Source organism: Micropterus salmoides, unplaced genomic scaffold (assembly GCF_014851395.1).
Source record: "Micropterus salmoides isolate LMB-PRFRI ecotype aquatic unplaced genomic scaffold, ASM1485139v1 Ms_hic_scaffold_4, whole genome shotgun sequence".
Lineage (NCBI taxonomy): Eukaryota > Metazoa > Chordata > Actinopteri > Centrarchiformes > Centrarchidae > Micropterus > Micropterus salmoides.
In genome coordinates this window covers 9,216,490-9,237,079 of record NW_024043372.1, presented here as the reverse complement: position 1 = coordinate 9,237,079, position 20,590 = coordinate 9,216,490, and the positions used below count along the sequence as shown (strand labels likewise).

The following is a 20,590-nucleotide window of genomic DNA, read 5'->3' as shown; positions in this document are numbered from 1 at the left end:
AACCACAATTTCTCTAAATTTGATGATGTTGAATTCGGATGTTTCTGATAAACTGAAAGATAATGTGTTCCTTTATTGAGCTTAAGCGAAATAAACTATGTAAATCCTCCTTGGATCAGCTGGAAAATACCTTGTCACAAAACTAAAAACAGGGCTGTTTCTCTGAGCTCATGAAAAGTTGACTTTTTAGAAATACATGGACCTCGATCTTAAATAACATGATGCATTGCTGTATTGTACATTAAACAACTTAAACATTATATTGAAGTAAAGGATCTGAATACATCTGGTAGTATCAGTAGGCTTTTAGCAAAACAACAAATAAACATCTTTCCACACCAGGCTGCCATGATGGCAAACTGTTTACAGAGGACTGTGTGTGTGTATTTGCAGACTATAAGTCACTCTCAGGCAACTTGTGACTCACAAGGCAGCAATAAAAAACTCTTTTCTTTCTTTCTTTCTTTCTTTCTTTGTCTGCCCCTTCTCCACACCCCACTCCTTCTCTCTCTCTCTCTAGTAGACAGCACTGTATGTTTCAAGGTCTCTCGACCACTGATCATTTTATAGTGACCAGCTTTTATATAATGCAGCCTAACAGACAGACAGGCGGTGGAAGAGTTAACTCCCTGTCTGTCCTCTTCACATTCTTCTTCTCTTACACTAACAGAAAACGCCCTTTTACTATCGTTATTTTTTTTTTTTTTAAACACTTTTCTTTACCAAATGAAATGTTTTCAAAGCTGGCGGTGCAGCTTCTCACCTTGGACCCCGCTGACATCCATCACCTGTCTGCATCGGGCTGCAGCTCCTCCCAAACGAGCCACGAAGAGATCCACAATCAACAGTCTTTAAAAAAGGAACAAGCACTGAACTGAAATGTTCCCCGCTGCTTTCGCTCTTCCGTTGAAACAAACTTCTCTTTTCTTCTGAAATAAGTCAAAGTCAAACTTCAGGTCCAACGATTCAGCTGAACAACAACCCGAGAGCTGCTGTGATTTTTACCGAAAAGCCTCCTTTCAACTCACTGTCAAGTTCATCTATCTTCCGGTGACACCTTCAAAATAAGGGCCATTTAACTACTTTCTCGCTAGAGGTGAAGCTCAAGAGGGGTGGAGGAAATACTCAGTGAAAGTCCTGCATTTAAAGCAAAGGCTAAACCTGACAAAAGATAGAGGAACTACCTGATAAAAAAGTAAAGAAGGTTATAAATCTAATATTCAATGCTGCCTTTCAGTAATAGACACCTTTTTGGTATCAGAGCCACAGACACAGCTTCAGTGCCCAGCTCAATAGAAACTATGCAATGAAACGAAAAAATAATTAGCAAATTAATACATATAAATTTATAGTTGCAGCCTGACACCAGTGACAGAGCCTGTGCTTTTATTTTGAAAGTATACCACTGATGGGTTGTTAGTTTTGGAGGCTTCTGTTGTTTCAAGCCCTTGATGCTTCACAGCTCAAACACTACAGCTGTCTGCTGGTTTTTATGTCAGTGTGTGTTTTACTGTAAGAAACTAAACGTGTTAGTCAGCTTGAAGCAAACGAGAGATGATGGCCTGTCGTAAAGTAATTAGTACTTAGTTACTGTGTATTTCTTTATGTATTTTTTTTGTACTCAAGTATTTATCCTTCTCGTTAAACAACTTTTTGCTTTGTAACTTCCTACAAATCTGGTTTAAATAACTACAAAAAACAGCTTATTCTTAGTACAATCACAAATGCTCACAGAGATTGAACAAAAAAAGATAAAAAGAGACATGTTTTATTAGATGGATTTATCTATTTCCTACATTAGAGTACTATAAAACAGTACATTCCTAGAAAATGTAGAAATTATAGTAAAACATTCTATCTATACAAAATTGAAGCAGAACAGTCATTTCCAGGAACAACAAATATTTATATTGACAAGTAGGAAATGCTGAATCTTCCCTTCCAGCAAACTCAAACCTGCAGATCAATCAGAAATCGTCACTCTGCCTTCAGCAGCAACTCAAACATTTGAGTCAGAAAATAAGACTTTATAAAGCTTTAAATACAGAGCTCATAGTGAAAGAAATCACTAACTGACAGTCATGGCATCTTTCTATGTGTCAGATATGAATGGGATCAATAATTGAGGAGTGTATGGAAGCCCATTTGGGAAAAAAAGGATAAAAGTCACAATTATGATAATTAAAAGTTTTTCCTTTTTAAGCCAAATCAGTCTTAATTTTTACTTTCTGATCATTTTAAATTAAGAGTTTTGACTTACTTTTGGGGGGACAACCACGTTTACAACATCATTTTACCTTAGTAAATCAAAAACGTGACATAATTTCATCATTTCATTTGACAAATTCAACAGGAGTTCATGTACGTATCTCTAGTTCTGGCAGGAAAGGGTTTAAGTGGTTACATAATCTTTAAACAAAGTGTCACTTTTCATAATGCCCTCATCGTCGCTGCTTCCTGCAACAATGTCGGAAAAGGATTACAAAGCATTACAAAAAATACATAACTGTAAATGTAGAGTTAATATTCAGTACTTTAAAATATGTAATCAGAAGCTTAACAATGTACCCACAGTATGCAATTTATTATGGTGTAGGAGCGGTGCCTCCAGCCAAATGAATGTGAAATGCACTGTATACTCTGAAATTGTGAATTAAAATGCGGAAAAAAATAAAATTCAAAAAAACTAAAATTTCAATTTAAACATAATTCACACAACTCTTCCAACATATTATGTCACATTAGCAGGTTTTAGTACATTTTTGATGGTTCTTTAACAGTTTAATGATTTATGATTAAGGCAGCTTCAACGATGAGCCATTGTCAACAAACAATTAGAAGACATTTCTATGTTGAAAACATTTTAAAATAAGGTATGCAGAGATGAAACATCCAATCAGTTTGGATAAAATGTTCCATTGCTAACTGTTTTGGGGAATTCCCCTTGCATGTGAAAAGACAGCATTCATTGACTTTGTGGTTTTTCCCCAAAGTATTTACCGGTTACTTGGTCTTGTTGAGAATAAAACAAAAAAAATCCTCTGAATTGAAATGGTGCCTTTTTATCGTCGCCCTTAAGTCAGCCTTTGATAAAAACAGCTTTTCATCGTGGATAACAGAACTTCAGAAGCTACTTAGATCCTGTTAGATGTTGTTCAACATCTGGACGTGCTTGTGGCATCTTCCTGTGTTTAAAAGTGCCTGAACAAACGGTTTGCTTCCACATCATGTTTTGGTACAGAACATCAACTCAGCTGTCAGCTGTCAATCAATCCAGACACAGTGCCAAGGCAGTCTTCGGTTTGAACTGGTCTGCACCGTCTGGAGATCTAGTCCTTCAAAAATCATCCAGGCAGGGCGACCAACGGTTCGTATTAGTTACCAGGATTAGTAGTGTTCTAGACGCAGTGGTTCCCACACTTACCAAGGTTCTCTAAATCATTGGTAACCAGCGTTCTAGTAATTTCCACAGGTGAACCTCTGCAGTGCCTTTTCATTAATTCCACTTCAGATCCAAGACCATTAAGTTGTTGGCTCTGTGATGACAGTCCTCTTCTGATTGGCAGGAGGTGTTCCCCTACAGGGACGCCACAGGGGCGAGTCCGTCACTGTGCTCTAGGTGCTGATAATGGTGCAGTTCAGCTTTACAAACTGTGGCAGCGCTGCAGCGGAGCAACGTGACGGCAGGCGGCTCCTCGTCACCTGAAAGACACACGGCAGGTGTGAGCGATGTCATTTATTTTGCCTTCGCTCAACAGTTACACGAGGAAACGAGAGCAGAATTTATCACATAACATTAAGAAATTAAAATGAAACAACACAGAATAATAGTACAGAATAGTATTTTAATTTTAAAAGACTTCAGGTGAGTTTCTTAGAAATAGCCAGCCCGCCTTACCCAGCCCAGAAGAAGAGGATTCGCTGTCAGCCAGGGAGGAGGAGTCCGCCTGGTCATGTGACAGCCCCTCCATTAGGGGGATGGAAAGCTCTGAGGACGGGACCGACGAATCATATATGCCTGAATCACGAGGAGGCGGAAGCTCCGGAGGGGAAGGATGGCCTTCTTCTGCCTGGGCGGGGACAGGGCACACCCCATCCTGGAGGATGGAGGGAGCAGAGGAGGAGGAGGAAGATTCTTCTGGTAACAGTTCAGATATTCCAGAAGTGGACCTAAAGGAGCAGAAAAAGGTGAGGGTTTCATGGTGAGTTTCAAAAGAGTTAAATCATCATCAACAGCAGCAGAAAATATCCGTTTATAACTTCCTCTCTTAAGTCTGATTTATACTTCTGTGCCGAGTCTGCACCGTAGCCTACGGCATGAGCCGCGCACGTACCCATGTATTTATACTTGTGCGTTGATTTCCACGTCGTTCTGCAATTAAACTGCCAAATCACTAGTTTGGCGGTAGCGTTATAGCATCCACTGTGTTGCCGGCTGAGCCAGCTAACTTCCACTGCTTGCTCTGCTAACTTGAATAGGGGTAAAATGATAATCGTGCGGTTCTTCTAGACTTTTCAAATGTTATTCTGATAGTGAAAAGAGTCATTACGCGTAGGTTGTGATGCTCAAAAATACTGATCCAACATGTTACAGCCGCTGGATTGGCCTCTAGTAAAATTGACTCCAAAGCGCGGAGCACTTCCTGGGAGCCTGGAGGAAATTCACGGATACCAATCCGACCAATTCTTGCGGTCCGTGTCGCAGCAACGAGTAGTTACATTTTTGGGGAGGTGCATGTCAGGCTACGGCGCAGATTTGACACAGAAGTATAAATCAAGCTTTAGACTTGAGTCACGCTACAGAGGGGTCACACAAAACTCGACCCTGGAGGTAAAAAACTAAAACCTATCTTTAATGCTCAAAGGAGAACAATTAAATCCTACAGCGGTATTACACCTTGTTTACCTTGAAGTGGGCCCAAGCGTGGACAAAGAGCAATGTGGTAGGCCTGGACTGGGACAGAAACCAGGACTGGGACAGAGACCAGGACTGGGACAAGGACCAGGACTGGGAGTGTGGCTTGGGCTCGGACTGGAGCCAGGGGCCAGCAGCAGCATGTTCCTCTTTGACGGTCCCTTTCCGCCCTCCAGCGGCGGCGTTTTCACCACCACCTCATTCAGCACCACGCCAGAGTCAAACCTCCGCGCAGGTTGAGACTTTGGAGGAGGGCTTGGTGCCGGGTCCGCAGAGACAGAAGGATGTTTCGATGAGGAGGCTGAGGAACTTCCTGAAGGAGCCAGCTGCTTCTCAAACCAGTCGCAGTTCTGGCTGATGTACTGGTGCATGTTGCAGATGGAAACGTAGAGCGAGCGTCCGGACTTACTTCTGAAGTAGTTCCTCCTGGAGACATTGTGAGGCTGTGTCTCACGATCAGCCAGACTGGACTGACTGGAGTGGAGCCGACTGAAGAGCTGAGGCAGCTGGTCCATCAACTTAAACCTAAACACAGGAAATTATTTTCAACTTTAAAACCAGAAAATATCCATAACAATCTTGTACATGTTGTGTCCTGTAATATTTGCTCTAATTATTATTATTATTTCTTGTTGATTCAACCGCTGTTAATAATGATCAAATGGACAGTGTAAGGCTGCTGTTACCTGTAAGACATATTTTCCTTTATTAATGGAAGAAAACTTCCCTTAACTAGTCCATTAACACATACATTTATACTGTATTATTCTAACTCACAGTTTCAAGTTAAAACAAGTTTACAAGATTTATACTGCTTTCCATTTCAAGTTAAAAGGATTTCAATTCCAAACTGTTTAAATTTACATATATAAGGCTCTTGTCAGGTACTTCCTCCACCGGTGGCACTAGTCCTTTCTTGTCTACCACAAAGGTGTCAATATTTTAGTTGGAATTTAAACATATGACTTACTGGCAGTGTATAATTAGTTGATTTACTTTGCCATAGCTTAAGGAAGACAATTTCTCTCAAATCAAAAGACGCAGCAACTATTTTCTTGTCGTCTCGTTCCCATCCCCGCACACCAGCCTTTTTTATACCCAAGTTCAATAAACACATACATACACAAGTCTCAAATAGTCTCAAAAACATACAGCTGAGTTTAAAATCTAAAACCTGTCAGACCTCTTTAAGTAAAAAGTAAGTGGACTTAACTAAATGGGGCTGTAATGAATTACAGCGTTGTTGTTTTTGAAAGTGTTTGTTATTTTGTCCACAGCATTGTATTTACCTGGGAGCCAGACTCAACATGGTGGGTATGTCGTTTTCTGTGGAGTAGTCGAAGTAAACAGTCATGTAGCGGTTCAGCTCCTGAGCCCCGTCCCCCTCGCTCTGCCTCACCAGACGCAGCTTCTCAGCGATCATGGCGACGCCCACAATGAACAGGTCACCGCCTGTTCCACCAATCGGAGAGCTGCTGCTGCTGCTGCTGCTGCTGTTGTTACGGCGACTGACTGGTGTCTTCCCTCTGTGGCTCTTCCTCTCCACATAGTAGCTGCAGGAAGAGAACTGAGCCGGTTAGAACAGAATATATAAAGAACTGAAAAAACAAGGACAGATGGATGGAGGGACAGAAGAAAAGATGTTAAATCTGGTAAGTATGGTAGCCACACAGGGGAGCATTTAGCAGCTGGTCAGATATTTCCCTCTGGAGGTGGTAGAAACCAAAAACTGAGCTAAAAGAGATTAAATATTGGACTTTCATTCACAAGGTGATTAGAAACACGACTCAAAATTAATAATAATGTTGTTGGATGTGTAATTAGGCAACTGTTTGCTATAACATGTTCACCATATCAAAATTAAAAGGTGATGATATGCCAAGTGTTTTCTGTCAGTGATGGTAATATCAACACTAATAATAATTGTTTACATATTTATTCTTTTTCTTTTTATCCTTTGTGGTCCCTATATGTCAGGATGGCAAGGACGGGGGCATGGTTTTGATAAAGAAATATGGTCAGTGGGTAAAGGCAGATATGAAAATGGGGATTTTGAAGAAAAAAAAAGAAAGATTTGAAATGTAAAGAAAGACAGATGGAACAAAGGAAGATGAGAGAGAAACAAATAGGGTCAGTTTTGAAGGAAGAATGAAAGAGCAAATGAAAGAAAAGGTATAAAAATAAGAAACAAATGAGGATGGAAAGAAAAAGGGAAGAATGGAGGAACAACATTAAACAATGTCTTCCAACACACACAATAACCTCTGACGGGCAAACTTGTTATGGAAATAGTTTTTTTGGAGAATTTGAGAGATATTCCCTACAGAGTGTTTCAGCAGCACCTCGAGGTCACTGGAGGTACTGCAGCTGAAGGCACTTTTAAAAACATCACTTGCAGTTTTGACATAAACACAGTACAGAAAGTACCGTAGGCCTTTGGAACAGACAGTGATGATGAAGTTGGCTTCGTCCAGCTGTCTGCTGAGCCACGACATCTGACCCTCCCTGCACATTTCCAGGTGTTCCCACAGGTCCAACACCACCTAAACACAAGTGAACAGGGATTTCAGAGCCAACCTTCAAAAAAGGGACTTTGATTTAAATGGCAATTTCTTTTAAAATGTTTGTTTATAACTAAATGTTTCCTCTTATCATTCAGCCATTTCCTGGTTTGTCCATCTGTCGTCTCACCTCACAGTTGCAGAAGTCCTGCAGGAAGTAAGCGAAGCTCTGAATGACAGTGGTGTGTTTGGGACAGTCTCTGTTGGAGTAACAAATGAAGACTTTTGGGCGTGGCCACGGCCGCTCCGTGTTCAAAGCTGCACTGTGATTGGATGACTCACTGCTCTCCTCATCCAGCTGGCTGTAGATATTTTCTATAAGGAGACAAATGGACAAGACGGGTTAATGTTTTAGAATAATGTTAGATCTGTCCACTAATCTTTGCATCATGCATAATGTGTATCCCAACATTGAGTTTTAAACCCAGAGCACAACTACATCACACCTTCATTGAACAGTGGATGTTCGAGGTCCCATGCGCAAAGTGTGCAGGACACTAATACACTTACAAACACAACACAGGAGAAGTGCTCAATAACACAGATTCTGACAGATTTGTGAACAATATTTGAGAGAAATAGGCCTTTTTTTTCCCCCTCACACAGAGAAAGTCTTAGATCTTTGAGTTCAGCTCATGATAAATGGGGGCAAAAACAAAAGTGTTTATAATTTTGTTCAGTGTACATAGTGAATTAAAACAAGCAATTTCACCAGTAATTAGTGCTCTCACCTTGCTGTTTCTTGCGACACATGACAGTGAAGAGAGTGGCGAAGGCAGACATGATGACCAGAGGCACTGTGATGGCCATGGCACGGATAGGCCCCGCCCATGGGGAGTGTACTGGAGATGAAACAACCACACCAAGCATGAGACAAACTAATCAGATAGTCCTTCAAAAGCAACACTAGGTAAACTATATGCGTGTATGTAACCACAAAATTACTAAAACAGAAGAGTCATAAAGTGAGTAAAATGGCTTAGTTGTAGCAATATCAATTTTAATTTTCCTAACATTAGCTATTATTAGTTAACCTTTGGTACTAGTCATACCATAACACTTAAGGCTGTAGCAATAAAACCCCCAAGTGTAATGAATTTTGCATTGACGCATTTTGTTTCTTATGAATTCAGCTTTCATTTGTAAGAGGAAGAATGTTTTATTTCTTCTTTCAATCAAATCAAACAACTTCCTGCAGCCCTGTATTGATGGGGCAGCTAGTATTGGCAGCCATGACGTCCACTCTGCAGCTGACGCACACCTGACCCACCAAGATAAAACACCTGACCCCCCAGTATAGCATCTTAAACAGCCCCTCCCAGCTCATACAAGACAAGTGTACGCTACCTGCAGGTTAGGAAATGGCAGAGCCTTATTAAAGAGAAAATGTAAACCTCTGAACAGCTTTCCTGATTATCTGTTTATTTGTTTTTCGTCTCTGCTGACAAAATATCTGCTATCCACCATGATAAACGTGTATTTACCTGCATGCTGCTTTTACAAGACTGATATTTGAAGACATTGCATTGGGCAGGAAATGTGGTCACCAAACAGTTAAACAACAAAATATTCTGCAGACTAATTAATAATGAAAATAATCAGTTCCAGTCTTTAACAGTTACATAGATTATTGTGTGTGTGTGTGTGTGTGTGTGTGTGTGTGTGTGTGTGTGTGTGTGAGTGTGAGTGTGTGTCTATCTCACCCTGACTGACGTAGTACTGAGTATACCTCCTGGTGGAGTTACTGTCATCTCTCAACTGACAGAGAAAATAGGAAAAGTAGTGAAAGAAAGGGAACAGAGAGAAACATGATAAATTCAATGGATGAACAAATATATATGAATTTTAAAGTTTTCCGTCTTTCCGTCTAAAGTGTTTTGCATTTTAATCCATATATAAAGTGAAGAGAAGAATCCATTCAGAACTGAAAAGGCATTCATGTACCTCTATAATGTAGGTCCCTGGAGTGACGTCCTGGAGGATACATGTAGTTCTGGGCTGGTTCACGTCCTGCACACAGTAAATGTATTTAAAAAATGGACTAAATCAACTGAAAACTCAGCCAGACCTGCAGGCGGCCTCAGAGATTGAATGAAGTCCATCTTCTTTTCAAAGAGCCACAACTTGAACACCAGAACTTAAACGTCCGGTCCACTTTTCGTTGTGGTCAAGGGTTGGTGGTTTGATCCCCAGCTCCTCCTGCCAACACGTACACGTGTCTTTGAGCAAGACACTGAACCCCAAACTGATGGCCAGGCCACAGGCTAATTGTTAAGCGTTTGGTCCTTTTACCATCGCCTTCTAAAAAACAGTGTGTGAAACCTGAATCACTTTGTGACTTGAGCAAACCTGCCCATACTTACTGGTTTGCAGCGCTGCAGTTTGAAGGGTCCGTCCTGTCGCAGTTTGTAGTACAGGTAGTAGAAGTGAAAGCCGAAGGAGGTCGGAGCCTGGTCGAACACCACGTGGAGGTTCGACCCCAGCTGAGACACGTTCAGGGTCTTTGGCTTCCAGACTGCGCAGGCAGAAACAAAAATTTATCTCCACTCTCTTGGACATGCACGAGACATGTACCTTTATTATGCAATTACAATTAGTAGTACAAAAGTATTAATTAAACTTCAATTAATAGCCAGGGCTTTTATTTGCTTCAATCACTGAACTCACCGTGCCTATATTTGGGACAGGCCTTTAATTCCTTTTGCTCAGCATAGATGGGTAATAGGCTACAATGAATGTGTTTATATCAACAAGTAAGAATAATACTTGTATAAAAATTATCATTCTTGTTTGTTTGCCATACCAGCAGGTCTAACTAAAACGAATGAATTGTGTGGAATCTAAACCCATCTTAAGATATGTAACATGTCCATATTGACAAAACTGAAAATTCATATATTTCAGTTTTCAGTACCTAACAACATGTTTCAATCTCTGTCAAACTCAACACTTCTTTCAAAGATGTGGCAAAGATGACAAAACACGATCCTTCTATTTCTTTGTAGGCTTTTTAATGTGAAACATTTTATCAGCTTTCTACAGGCAGTCTACACACGGCTCTGGTTATGACGACGACACTGAGGAACTTACATGGTTTGCAAACCAGGTTGTCTGATCCCAGGAGGACTTCACACGCTGCAAGTTGAACAAACACAGAAATGTTTAGTCAGCTTGTTTCTATTCTCATTGTGCAGCCTCACCTTCACTTCAGTGAGCCAACAAATTTGATAGGACAGTCTTGACTTTGATTTTGGACAATCCATGTTTAATTGTTTGGGGCTTAGGTAACATTTCTGAAACTGTCTACTGTATGTGTTCATTCTAGTTAGCTAACACGTTAGCCACAAACCAAATAAAGAGGAAGCTGAATTTTGTTGACAGTACAATAAAGACAACCTCGCTATGAAGACTATACAATAGATTCTGAGATGCTGTTTGCAGCCACAGCAGTTAAGTAAACTTTTTTTTTTGAAAGACATCATTTTTACTTTTTCAGAGCTGGGCTACCTATTTCCTCCTGCTTCCAGTGTTTGTGCTAAGCTAAGCTAAATACATGGAAGTTGTTCTCACCGGACTCTGGGTAACACAATAAATAAGCATTTTTCAATGAACCAGTTAACTGATCGATCCTGTTCGGATGAGGAGACGGCTGGACTCACAGTTGGTCCTGAGGAAGGATGGAGGGAAGAAGCTTTCATTCATCAGAGAAGGGAAAGGAACAAGACGAACCATGTAGTCTGTGTCAAAGGTCAACCCACTGAATGGCTGACTGCTCAGCTTCTGTATATGTAAATAAACAATAAATCAACAATAAATACAACGAGTCTGATAACAACAGTAAATTAGTTCCATTGAGCATCTTTGGTCACTGTGTTAAACATCAAGTCAGGGATGGAAACAATCTGTCTGTTCACCATTCTCTTGTTTAAAAAAAGTTTGTTCATCAGGGACAATGCATGTTATTGAGATCACTGTAAATAAATGTGCCAAACTTGGCCAAATAGCTTTTCTTTCACCTCAGTTCCTGGCTAGAGTTAAAAGTAAAAAAAGAAGACCCGAATAAGCAAATAAGGCAGGACTTAATAACTGCAAAAGCAACTTGAACGTCTACAGATTCAGCCTGTCTGGCACTGTTACAGTAATTACTCCAAAGTTGAAAAGGTTCAAAGGTCTTTAATACAGTACTCACATACGCCATGCCACAAGTGTTTATCTTTGATGTAGGTTGTGTGTATGTTTATTGCCTGTGTTTTATCACAGCCACAAATCTACATGTGAATATTGGGACGTATCCCTCCGCTGCAGCTCAACATTGTAACAGTGTTCATACTAAAAGTTTGGACAGAACGGGGACTGTAGATTCTGTCCCTCATCTCTTACATTGGAGTCAAGTTAGGAAGGGATCACTTCAATAACTCTTTCAAAATACATATATAATGTGAGTATTGTATTAAGATAAAAATCAAGAACAGCCTTCAAGCTTGGCTTGGGCACCAACATTATTCAGCCAGAAATACATGAATATAACCCCGCCGCCCACAAATCTCAAATATACTGTAGATAACATTTGTAAACAACAACAATAAGCAGCTTAGTTTCTCTTTCTCTGCGATTAATTAGTTTGTTGTTATTTTTGGTCCTACCGTGCTCCTGTAGGAGAAGTTGAGCTGACGAGGGTCTTTGAGGATGAGATGTTGACACTGTTTCCCTTCTGGATTCTTGTCCTCCAGATAAACTCTGAAGCCTTTAATGTGTTCGATTCCTGCAGCGAGACAACAAGAAGTTTGGCAAAAACAATGATGCACATCCATCCTTCTTTCCTTGTTTCCTTTCCTCCTCCCCTCTCATCACCTCATTCTGCTATTTCGATTCTATCCATCTTCTTTACTCCTTTCCTCGTCCTCTCCTCTGTTCATTTTCTTCTCTACTCCTTGTTTCCTTGTCCTTTCTCTCACCATATTCTTCCCCACCCTCCTTATTCTCTATTTGTGTCCTTCCCTCCCTTCCTTTTCTCTTATTATTTCCTCTTCTCTTTTTGCTTCACTCCCTTTCCTTTCTTTCCTCTTCTCTCCTCCTCTCCTTGTTTCTTCATGTCCACCTGTATTCTACTTGTTCGCTTTCCTCCCCTCCACTCATTTTCTATTATTCCTCCACCCATCTTGTCTCCTTCTTTCCTTTAACCCTTCCTACCATTTCCTGTCTACTTTCATCCCCTGCCCTCCTTATGTTCTTCTCTTTGTTTCCCCCTCCTCCTCTCTTCTCCTTGTAACCTTCCCTTCTTATCTTTGCTCTTTGAAAACACATCTGTCTTGTAATTATACCTTTACATCCACAGGACATGTTTTTCCTATTAGCTCTGTGGGGAGCGGAGAGAGGGAGAAAGAAAGAGAAAGCAGTAGAACAGGTTTTTCTGTCTTGAGGCAGATTCCTGTTCTGTCGCTCTCTCTTAACAACAGCAGTAGGTTTGGTCTCAGTTTTTATCTGCAGGCCTCTATGGGTGGCAATATCAGTTTGTCGGTCACTCCAAGGCTGAAGTTCCTTAAACCTGCATTTTCTCTAACAGCCAGCAGGGAGCAACTCCACTGGTGGCAAAAAGAAGTCTGATTGTATAGAAGTCTATGACAAAATGAGCCTACTTCTCACTTATTACGTCAGTAAACACTTTCCTAGAGTTCATGGTCTCAATAGTATTTTCAAGTCTTCTTTAATACAGCATGATGTTCATTTAGTAAATTATAGTCCAATTTAGAGGAAAATAGACAATAAAGCAGCATATGCTTGAAGGCGGGGCTACCTTGTGATTGACAAGTTGCAACACAGGAATGAGTCAGGCATAGCAATGCAAATCAACCATCGAAATAGTTGCTAATTAAATTTTTGTCGCTTCACTAATCAGTCCATTCATGCTCACATGCTAAACTAAGGTGGTGAACATGATAAACATCTTACCTGCTAAACAGCAGCAAGCTAGTTGTGTTATCATGTTAGCATCCAGCTCAAAGCGCCGCTGTGTGTAAGTGCAGCCTCACAGAGATGCTAGCACGGCTATAGACTCTTTGTCTTGTTTAAAAATCAGTCCATTCAACCTTAACAGCAGAGAGAACGGCTGAGGAGTCTGATATAGAAGGTGATCCATAACTGTGCAACAGTGAGAGGAATGATATGGTGGTTTTACATGCTAATTTCACTTCTCCATGATGTATTTTATTTAAGATCTAAGCCCAGTGCTCAGATGCATTATCACACAAGACTAGAATCAATACATCAAACTCCACATGATGTTATGAAGACCTTTAGCTTTTGTCTGCTTAATAAGAGTTTTTTGTCTATACAGTATTATGGTTAGAGTGTAAAACACATGTGGCACGTCATGTGACTCCCCAAACGCAAAAGTCAGGTGCTGCAGGACAAGCTAAACTCAGGAGGACTGCGTGTAGTAACTACCTTTCTGAAACATATTTAGAGAACTGCAATGAATTCCTAATCCTGATTCATAAAACTAATTCATACTTGTCATCTCCTGAATTCTCAACAAACCAAAGCAGGCCTCTTCCACCTGCTGCAGTCTGTAAAATCCAATCATGAAAGAAATGTTTACTGCCTACTGACAGGAATGTGTCATATTAACATAATTACTGATGTTCAGCATTTTAAGACAGAGGACCACACAATTTGTGTTTATACTAAACGATTTCAGAGAGGCGTTTCTGCTGACGTTTCTGGATCTCAAACTGCTCAGCTTGCTCTCATTAGGTGCTGCGGGTTTCTGATTAGAGCCTTTGCGATTTTAAAATCATAAATATCACAATTTGCAATCAAGGTGCCTACGATCCAGTCGGCAACCTTAAGAATATATGTCATTAAGCCCCTCAAACTGCAGGATGATTTGGGCAGATAATATGTTTTGACCAGCCTTGGCTCAGTCAACGCCCACGCGATGGTCAGGAGGGGCGAACTAGACCCATAATTGGTCCAATTATCCTCTAGTCTGCCAGTATAAGTAAAAGCTTCTTTTGATGATAAAAGAAGATCGACCTGAAATTAAACCAATTAACATCCAATTTTCGCTTTATACATGTACAATCCTCTGTTCTGGCTGCAGCAAAGTTTGCAAAAAGAACGGAAAAAAATTGGGCAGCTGTAGAAACCATTTTGCAAAAGAAAAACCATTTTCCGCTTTCAGTGTTTTAAAACTTTTAGCTCTGAATTGCTCCGCAGGAAGAAGTAAAGCTGGTACTGAGGACGACATTGGATGGATAGATTTTCTTTTTTCACCCCAGATGACTAATTCTGGCAGCGGCTCACATGTGGCTGTGACAAGCAACATTTCTGGAAGATATCTGTCTCTCTGTGAGAAAACAACAGGCTGTATTGTCACAGAGAGAGCGGTTCACCTTACACTGAGCGCACACACACACATTCCTTCACGGTCAAATCGTGGTAGTGTAGTGTGAGATATGATCCTCTCTTATTCTCCAGCCCTGATCAAAGGGACACGCACACACATGTAGGTGGGTAATCTTACGGATTTGAGCACTTTGAAGGTTTTACCTTCCTGCTCCGTCTCCCTCATTTTCCCTAATTTCTCTAAAACTCTCCCTGTGGAGAAGTATGTAAAGAGTCAACAGACAGACAGTTTAACCAACAAATAAGTAAGCCAACAGACAGATACCTAGTGGATGTGCAGACCAGTGGACGACCACGGCGGCCTGATCGTCACAGGCCAGATGGCTGAAGGAGACGTTGGTGACCTCATGAATCACATGTTTCCCCAGCGGGTAGTTTAATGAACAGTCTGCAGGGTGAGAGACACGGACAGACAGACATTAAGAACAGTACATACAACCACACTTCATCCTCTTTGACAAAAATATTACACCTATTACTTGAAAGCAGTTGTACAAATGGCCACATGGTGCATATGGTGACATCATCATACCCACCAGCGGTGTAAGATGTACTCTTTACCACAGCGCAGATATACTCTGTTAAAAGTCCTGCATTCAAAATTTGACTCAAGTAAAAGGACAAAAGTATTAGCATCAAAATATACTCAAAAGTAAAAAAAAATAAAAAGTCCTCATTTTGCAGAATGGCCCATTTTAAATATAAAATATAGGGCTTTTTTAAACTTATTTACTGCAAAGTAACTTGTGAATTTCACCAGGGGATCAATAAAGTCTTATATTTATCCATAATAATATTGTATAGCAATTATATTTTGTATAACTGATCTGAATCTGCAAGACAACTAGTAACTACAGTTATCAAATAAATGTAGTGTAGTAAATAAATAGTACAATATTTGCCTCTGAATTTTAGAGGAGTAGAAGTAGCAAAGATGCAAATACTCAAGTAAAGTACAGTACTTGAGTAAATATACTTAAGCTACTTCCCACCACTGACTGTCTGTCAGTCTGCTGGAGTATTTCAACATGTGATGGACATGAAACTCTCTGGTTGAATAATCTGTACAAACAATGAGACACATGAAGTTGTTTGTTTCTAAATGCAGTGAGGAAGAGTTCTGAATAGAGTAAATGAGGAGATTTTTTTCAGGTTGCAGCAGTGAAAGTCAAGTTTGTTTTCTTATAGACAATGTTGGAAGACATGTCATGAGCATGGAAATTAAACTTTCCTTTATGATTAAGCTTTTTTAAACTTTAAAAAGGATTACACTGGTGACCCTGTAGATGCAAACACTAACACACACAGTTTGACTTGACATATTGTTAGCAGTAGCACACTGCAGCATCATATTTTCCCAGCTGTCAGAACTAGAAAGCTGTCACTCATATTGCCTCCTGTTTACAACATTTCTCTTGTTTTATCGACAAAGATGGAGGGGCAGAGAAGGAGGAGGAGAAGGAGCAGCCAGCCATGAACCGAGAGGGACTCGGAGGAGAAAAGATGGACTTAGGATACAGAATGAAAAGGGGCGTGAGCTCAGACACGACTGACTGCTCCTCTTTCCTCCTGCCAGCCACCTATTGACGGAGGGGACTGAGGTGAGGAAGATCGGAAAGAGGAGAGGAGCTTAAAAAGGATGGAGATGACGGAGAGGAGGTTAGGAGAGCATGGGATACGACACGAGTCACTGCTCCTCTTCCTCTCGGCTCCTCAAAGCGGGGTCATGTTCAGGGCTAAAGGAGAAGGTCACGGCTGGTCGCTCCTCTTCTCCTCCTCTTCCTCAGTCATAAAGCTTCTCTGTAGGATATAAGGAGGAGGGGGAAGTCGCAGCTTGTGCGTCCTCTTCCTCCTTTCCTTCATTTTGTATTCAGAGATTCTTTAAAAAACAAAGAAGATGAGGAAGACGAGGATGAAAGAGGGATGTGAAGGCCAAAAGGAGATGTTTGATGCAGGAGGAAGAGAAAAACCTTCATGGTTCTCACCTCCCAGCTCCTCTTCATCCTGTTCACATTCTAGTTTAGGAAGCAAAGAGGATGAGATGGAGGTTGTAGCCCTCTATGGCAAGCCAAAGTATTCATAGACGCCAGGTCGAGTATCTGATTGCACACCGACATGTTAAAAGTGCGTGATTTGCCATAAAAACCATGCGTTCTTGATGGAGTCATGCACAACGCGTGAATAAAAAGTAATTATGGGTTCTATTTTTATAGCTTAATAGTGCTCACTAGTTAAGCTTACAATTATATTAAAGGTGTCTGCCTTTATTGAAGAATGAATGAATGAATATGTTTAGCAACCGTCATCCTCCCACAGCTATTTTAAAGAAAAGTTCATGTTTTCACACGCAAGACTCCGTCTGTTTTTTGTTGAACACATTTATAGCCTACTGGATTATAATAACTCAACAATTATAATCCTCTGTCAAATTCGTTCTTGATAATTTATGGTGTTTTCATTGAGTTTAATGATAATACGTCCAAAACCCCATCTAGCGGACAAAAACATGACAGATTGAAGCCTTTTGAGAACACTAAAGGAAGAGCATGTTCTTTTCACCTGTTCGGACATTCCCAACACAGGTTTGCACTCCCCGTTTGGTTTTCCTGTTTAATATAAATATAGAATTGAATATATAAGATTTGCTGATCTCCTAACCATCCATCCATCGGTGACCTACAGGAGGTCAAAGGTCATCTGATTTTATATTCCCCATGACATCACTGCAGACAGCGTGAGAGAGAGGAAGCCACTGACTCTCCTCCATCCTTCTCTGAAAGCTCGAGGTTTAGAGGAAAGGAAGCAGTGAGGTGTGTCACCCCCTCCACACACACACACACACACACACACTGAGCTGGTTCTGATTGTCATGCTAAAACACCTTTAACTTTGGCTTTGGTTTCAAAACATTTCATCTCTTCTTAAGAACAGGATGCATCATCATTTCAAAGTCACATGACCTTCTGACCCGTGACCTCCGCATCATTTGTGACCTAATATGTATTTAAGATTAACTTAAATGAAAATGAATCGCTTTTCTAGAGAAAAGGAGTCGCGGAAGCAGCTAAACGTTTAAATCGGGAGACCTCTCTTACAGAACAGTGATGATAATACGTTGTTATAAAGGAATAGTTTGACATGTGGGGAAATACACTTTCTTGCCGAGAGTTTGATCAATACAGATCAATACAGCCAGGAGATGGTTGGCTTAGCATAAAGACTGGAAACAGAGGGAAACAGCTGGACAGTCTCTGATTTGATCAATTAAATTTTTAATTTTTCAAGCAAAGATCATGAAAGGATGCTACACATCAACTCAACGGTGTGAGGACTTGTTTCTATTATTTGTCATTTAGGACAGTAAACTCAATACCTTTGAGTTAAGGACAGCTAAAACAAGACATTTGAAGACATCACCCTGGGCTATGGGAGTAAGTTTTAATGGGCATTTTCACAATCTAAAAAAAAGTTATTGCAATTCTTATGTGAATCAATTTGGGGATTTTGGTCATTTACAACAGATTTAATCTGCTGAAAAAAGAGAAAATTTGTACTTTCAACATATTTGTTTTCTATTCTTAATAATTTCATTCACCAAGAATCAGGAAATCAGGATTCAATGAAAAATAGAATTGATTAGCGGTGTTTCAAGATCAGAAATTTAAATTATATTATATGATCCAATCCTAACCTAACGACTAAAAATATAGTCCTGAATGTATTATTCCTATAAAAGAAGTGAAGCTATTGACTTTCTTTTGTTCTGATTTATATTTTACGTCTGTTTTCAGGAAGAAAACTAATTTAAAATAGTTATCTTGCAGTTTAATAAAGGGATTTCTTGAAAGCTGCACACACAAAAACACACACACGAACACACACGTAATCTGAAAGTGCTTCTCGCTCATGGTCACGGACAAAGGCAGAAGGCAGGGATCGGCTACGGCTCAGGAACTTGACTTTTAGAGAGAAAAGAACAAAAGATGAAGAGGAGAAGGAGGAGGATGGTGGAGGAGGGAGAGGATGTTGAGGGTGGAGACGTGAGGGTGAGGGGCCTTTAGATTTTCTCAGTGGGTAACATGATGGTAAAAATAAAAAAACCTTTAGGCTCTGATCAAATTGTGTGATCGATTTTAACTTTAAACAGGAAATGTTTCGATACTGCAAAACATGTTTTTGGAAAGACCTAAACGCTGGACATAAATGGGGGCCTTACTGGCATCACAATCCCCACTGTCTGCATGAAGGTAAGATCTATTGTAGGTTTTACTTTTATTGATTTGATGCCAAAATATTAGGTTGTTCGTAAAAGTGCCACCATCTGGGCAATTACCTAAAGTAAAGAGGGCTCCAACACCTGGGAATTCAAGATAAACCAAAGTCATTATCCAAATTTACAGAATTACAGAGGAACTCACTGTCAGCTCTGAAGGTGACGGGCAGCTTGCGACCTCCATCTACACCAGACTGCACCTGAGAGAGAGAGAGAGAAACAACAACACGTCATTAAAAATAAGCGTCCAATAAAACTAGAGTCCCTTGAGGCAGATTTGTGATTTTGGGTTATATAAATAAAACTTGACTTGGACTCTTAACCTTCCCTTTTCCTTTTTGTTTGTTAGATTATTTAGACTACTTACTACTACTAAAGCCTTTAAATCATGTAGACTACAATTCCTAGAGATAAGAATATTGCATATTTAATATTTTATTAGGGAGGCTGTCGAGATGCTACAGAGCCTGGCAAGTCGCCTGGTTCCAGACATCTGAATCACCGCCCACATCTCAGGTCTGGTGGTGTGCTCATCGACATCTGTTTCCGTGGTGAGAGAAACAGTCGACTAATCAGAAAATCAGGTTAGCATGAGGTGGGATTGAGAATGGGGGCGTCATCTTCCTGCAGCAGAGCCAAAAAAGTTGACACGAACAACATCAAACAACCGTCACACGCGGTTGTAGAGCCGGGCTGTTGTAAGTCGACTCAGTCACAAAATTAGTACAAGCCACGGGTCAAATACTGGTTAAAATATGCAAGTGGCTGGTAGATGTGTATGGAAGCACATTGCATTCTTGATCTCAAAATCAAAATGTCATAATTATGAGAAAGCTGGGAAGGTGCCACTTCCTGGCCCCTGCTTTGCTCAGAAGAGCCACTGCACATCTGCAGAAAGTTATCAGCTTGATACTCCCAATGCAGAGGCTAGAAGTTAACAGACATTTCGTTGTTAGAACACTTTATAGAAGGTTTAAAGATGACAGTTTTCGTTTTCAAGGGGGTCCAACACAAACCACACAAATGGTTCTAAAAACAAAGAAACACAGAAAGAGGCTCTCAATTACCAACCAACCTGCACAACATTGCCGTAAACCTGCATCACCCACACAAACTACTTACAGAGGTACATAAAAGAAGTAGTGACAATACAGACACTTCCATAGATATGCTTCACTCACCAGCCAAAAAAAACAACGGTAATCAAAAAAAGTTAATTTTGCACACTGAATTAACTTTTAAACTGAAATATTTCTTTGATCAATGTTTGATCAAATAGTAGTTGACATTTTAACATTAAAATGTCAAGCTGACCAGAAAAGCTGAAACTACATCCAATGTAGCTTTACAACAAATGGACAAAGGTAATAACCTAACAATGTAATCATAAAGGAATTAATTCAGTATCTGCAAGAAACCCTGTACAAAAACACA

At 40.3% G+C, this 20,590-nt stretch overlaps 2 protein-coding genes across 3 annotated transcripts in view; both read right to left on the bottom strand.

Moving 5' to 3' along the window:
- arhgef3 (Rho guanine nucleotide exchange factor (GEF) 3) overlaps positions 1–1,020 on the bottom strand; it is a 38,671-nt gene extending 37,651 nt beyond the window's left edge. The window contains exon 1 of one of the 2 annotated variants that reach the window (XM_038698003.1): positions 764–1,020. In XM_038698003.1, the coding sequence (XP_038553931.1) occupies positions 764–798 (35 nt within the window). In that variant the 5' untranslated portion in view covers positions 799–1,020. The remainder of the gene's footprint in view (positions 1–763) is intronic. The other variant, XM_038698007.1, reaches the window with a different exon arrangement.
- Positions 1,021–1,752: 732 nt separating this feature from the next.
- il17rd (interleukin 17 receptor D) lies at positions 1,753–19,356 on the bottom strand (the record flags this gene model as incomplete). The annotated part of the gene is given in 15 exon segments (XM_038697321.1): positions 1,753–3,702; positions 3,899–4,170; positions 4,907–5,440; positions 6,205–6,468; positions 7,343–7,458; positions 7,607–7,791; positions 8,208–8,318; positions 9,180–9,234; positions 9,421–9,486; positions 9,840–9,991; positions 10,567–10,611; positions 11,136–11,256; positions 12,120–12,238; positions 15,149–15,271; positions 19,302–19,356. Coding segments are annotated over 15 exon segments (2,343 nt in total), but the record flags the coding sequence as incomplete, so codon positions are not given.
- Positions 19,357–20,590: the final 1,234 nt, after the last annotated feature.